Below are 3,931 nucleotides of genomic sequence, written 5' to 3' on the forward strand. Positions count from 1 at the left end.
ATATTTTTAAAATATTTAGATATTTAGTTGCTCTTTCACTAATCTCATTCAAGTGTCTCGTCCACCTTAAAGATTTGTCTAACCAGATACCCAAATATCTTATATTATTTACAATTTGTACAATTTGACCGTGAATTTTAATATTAAATTGCTCTGTTTTCCGCTGTCTTGTAAATAAACATATTTTAGTTTTACTAGGAGAGGGTTCTAAGCCAATAAGCCTCAACTTTTCCACCACTATATTAACGGTACATTGCATTTTGAAAATTAGTTCTTGCCAATTAGCTCCTTTTATGTAGAACACAAAATCATCTGCATATTGACTAATAGCTACATCTGGAATAATATTTTGTGTAATTCCTCGCGTTACTATATTAAATATTAGTGGAGAAATTGGGTCACCTTGAGCTAAGCCCATACTAGTCCATCTCACTATATCTGAATCTCCCTTATTATCAGCTACAATTCTTAAATACCTTTCACTTAAGTAACACCATAAATATCTGCATATTTGCGAACCTACACCAATTTCATCAAGTGCTTTGACAGCTTCGCTTACAACAACATTATTATATGCTCCTTCTATATCTAAAAATAAAGCTAATGTAGGTACGTTTTTAGAAAATCCTTCTTGAACACATGAGGTTACACGAGTAATACAGTCTAAACAAGATCGACCTCTTCTAAAGCCAGAGGTGCTTTGAGATAATAATTGATATTTTTCAACAAACCACTCGATGCGTTTCGTTAACATAGAATGAAATATCTTACAAATGCATGACATAAGTGCAATAGGTCTTAAATTATTACAGACAGAACCATTAATACCTGGTTTTGGAATTGGCACAATCGTTACCTCTCGCCACTGATTCGGTATTTGGCCAGCAACAATAATGGCATTATAAAGGTTGAGTAACTCTAATTTCGCGTTTAAAGGTAAGTTATAAATCATCGAATATGTTACTGCATCTTCTCCAGGTGCCGTGTCTTTCTTTTTTAAACATGCTATCAACTCTTGTAAAGTAAAAGCTGATTCTAAAATAGTGTTCCTAGATTTTAATTCTGGCATCGGTGCTACTGTATAATCTGGTGCTAACTTAGACAATAATTCTACTTTTTGGACATCCGAGGCATACACTTTCCGTTTTTTGTATCCTTTTACCCATCGCATCTTATCCCACATAACAGACGCGGACGTCTCCTCACAAATACTATCACACATATTCTGCCAATCAAGTGACTTATAACGACATATGACCCTTTTACTCTCTTGAATTTTTTCCTCTAATTTGTTAAGATTATCGGGTGTTGGATTGCGACGAAACTTCTTTAAAGCTAGCCTACGCTTAGCGACAGCCTCCGATATAGAATCACACCAATAAGACTGGGGTTTAAATTTTGACTTTGGACTAGTGCAAATTTTAATCTTAGGTATATGTTTATTAGCAGCATCATTTATTCTGTCTATAAAGGAATCATAACTTTGTTGTATATTTTGAATGTTCATAGGAGAGTTAAATGATTCTTGAAGTGTTTCTTGGTAGGAATCCCAGTCAGCCTTTTTAAAATTACGCTTTTCAACCAATTGTACCTTTTCCACATAATTGATAGTAAATTTAATTACTAAATGGTCACTACCTAAATTCTCTTTAGTTACCTGCCATCTAATGCCAATCGCTATATCCGAAGAGACAAATGTGACATCTGGAGAGGTTTCTTGCAAATTATTCTGATTTAATTTAATCCTTGTAGCTTCACCATCATTAATTGTAATCAAACCAGAGTCAAGACAAGCATCCTGTAACTGGTTCCCTCTAACATCACATTTATTCGCCCAATTAGTGTGGTGACCATTAAAGTCACCGGCAATTATGCTACTTACCCCGAATTTTGAGAAAATTCCATCCCAATCAGCCTGTGTAGTGTGAACAGATGATGGACAATATACAGAGACAATGTTTTTTAAATTATTACAGTTAAGAACCTTAATATATACTATTTCTATTCCTACATTACTAATATCTATATTACAAAGTCTAGCTTTTACACTTTTATGCACTATTATCGCTACACCACCATAACCATCAATTCGGTCTTTCCTAAATATATTATAACCGCTAACATTAAAATCATCCTCCTCATTTAGCCACGTTTCACTCAAAATCGCAATATGTATCTTCTCTTGATCCAAAAATGCCTTAAAAATTGTTGATTTTGGTTTTAAACTCTGGCAGTTCCATTGCATAATGTTTAAAGTGCACCTATTGTTGTAGCTATCCATTGTGAAATATACTAAAGAAATTTTTCAGCATGTCATTATCACTGATCAATCCAACTACTAGCATTTTAATCTCCTCTATGATAACTTTAAAAATCAATTTCATTTTATTCTCCAAACTTGTTTGTGAAAAGCACACATCCTTAATTTTTAATAGCAACCTTACAAAGTCAAATCTCTTACGTTTCTTCTCATATTCTTCTCTATTTTCTCCTTGGCGTTTTTCTCTTTCTGTATTTTCAGCTATATATTCTGTATCACCAACTACACGTTCTACCTTACTTCCTTTTTTCTTCCTTTTTTTTTCCTTCTGTGACCCAGTTTGTACCGTCTCAATATTCTCCATTTCTATTTCACTATCTGATGACTCTTCTTTCTTCTCATTATGAATTTCAGCTTCAGTAACTAGAACATCTCTATAAGTCTTATTCAAATTCGTCTCATTATAATTTACGTTACGATTGTTGAATTCTTCATTTGTTTCGTTCATATTATAACGCTGACGTCTATCACTTAATTTCTTTTTATCATAATATATAAGCAAAGCCTGTCGATATTTACAGTTTTCCTCACACATAATCCTTCTGATCTCCTTTTCTTTGAGAAAAACTGGACAGGACATTCTTTCAAGTGCCATATGATTCCCATTGCAGTTAATGCAAGAATATATCTTGGTCTCACAATTTGAGTGTTGTTCTCCACATTTTGGGCAAAAATCCTTCTTTCTTGGACAAAATTTCTTTGTGTGACCATAGCGCCAGCAGGAAGAGCACTGCGTGACAGGAAATGTGAATGGTTCCACCTTAAATCTGCACCCGTATATTAGTATATACGAGGGTAAGGTAGGACTCTTAAAACACACCCTTACTGATTCACTCTCAATCCAGTCACCATTATCTAAACATCTCCTTAATCTCTTAATAGATAAAATTTCGAATTCACTTTCAAAACTCGCCAGCATTTCTTCCTCTTGAACATCCAAATCAATATTTCGTACTACACCGAATATCATTTGCAACCCCTCTGTTAATTGACATCTATAATCTGCTTCCGCAAACCTTTTATTGCTTAGAAGCTTGTGAGCATTTTCTTTGTCACCAAACTCTATCAAAACTTTAAAAGGACTTTTATATTTAATACTCAATATGCTTAGTATATTTTCTGATCGTAATAGTTTCGCTAGTGCCATTTGTTTAGGCAAAATTTCCTTTGACGTAACACTCACCTCAATCTTCTCATTTTCTTGTGTTTGTCCCATCATATCGATGTCATCATTCAAATCACTACTACCCGACTTGCGTACAGCGAGACGTTTGGTACGCCGCCGCGCTACCATTGTAAATCCTTCTTCATCAATACTCGCGCCACTACTGTCACGCAAACTTTTTTCCCGTTGCCTTTTTTCGCATCGTACACTTTCGTCAAATTCATTTTCACACGAAATATAACGTTCGCACTCCATTTCCTTACTAAATTCACTCATATTCCCATTTTATTATTTTGGTGTGGGTAAACAAAAAACTTTTATCAATTATTGAGAAAGCGCCCGCTCCAAACGAGTGCGTTCGCACGAATGATGTCGAACGGGTTGAAAGTGCGGAAATGCAGCCAGTATACTTGGCACCATTTCACGTGGATATGACTTCTATAGTA

The 3,931-nt window shown here is 34.6% G+C and overlaps 1 protein-coding gene across 1 annotated transcript; it reads right to left on the reverse strand.

Moving 5' to 3' along the window:
* Positions 1-2,067: 2,067 nt before the first annotated feature.
* On the reverse strand, positions 2,068-3,614 carry LOC123872797. Its single transcript, XM_045917333.1, has 2 exons — positions 2,462-3,614; positions 2,068-2,099 (listed from the first exon to the last, which is right to left on the reverse strand). The coding sequence occupies exons 1-2, from the start codon at positions 3,612-3,614 to the stop codon at positions 2,068-2,070; spliced, it is 1,185 nt and encodes a 394-aa protein (XP_045773289.1).
* Positions 3,615-3,931: the final 317 nt, after the last annotated feature.

Source organism: Maniola jurtina, chromosome 2, assembly GCF_905333055.1.
Source record: "Maniola jurtina chromosome 2, ilManJurt1.1, whole genome shotgun sequence".
Lineage (NCBI taxonomy): Eukaryota > Metazoa > Arthropoda > Insecta > Lepidoptera > Nymphalidae > Maniola > Maniola jurtina.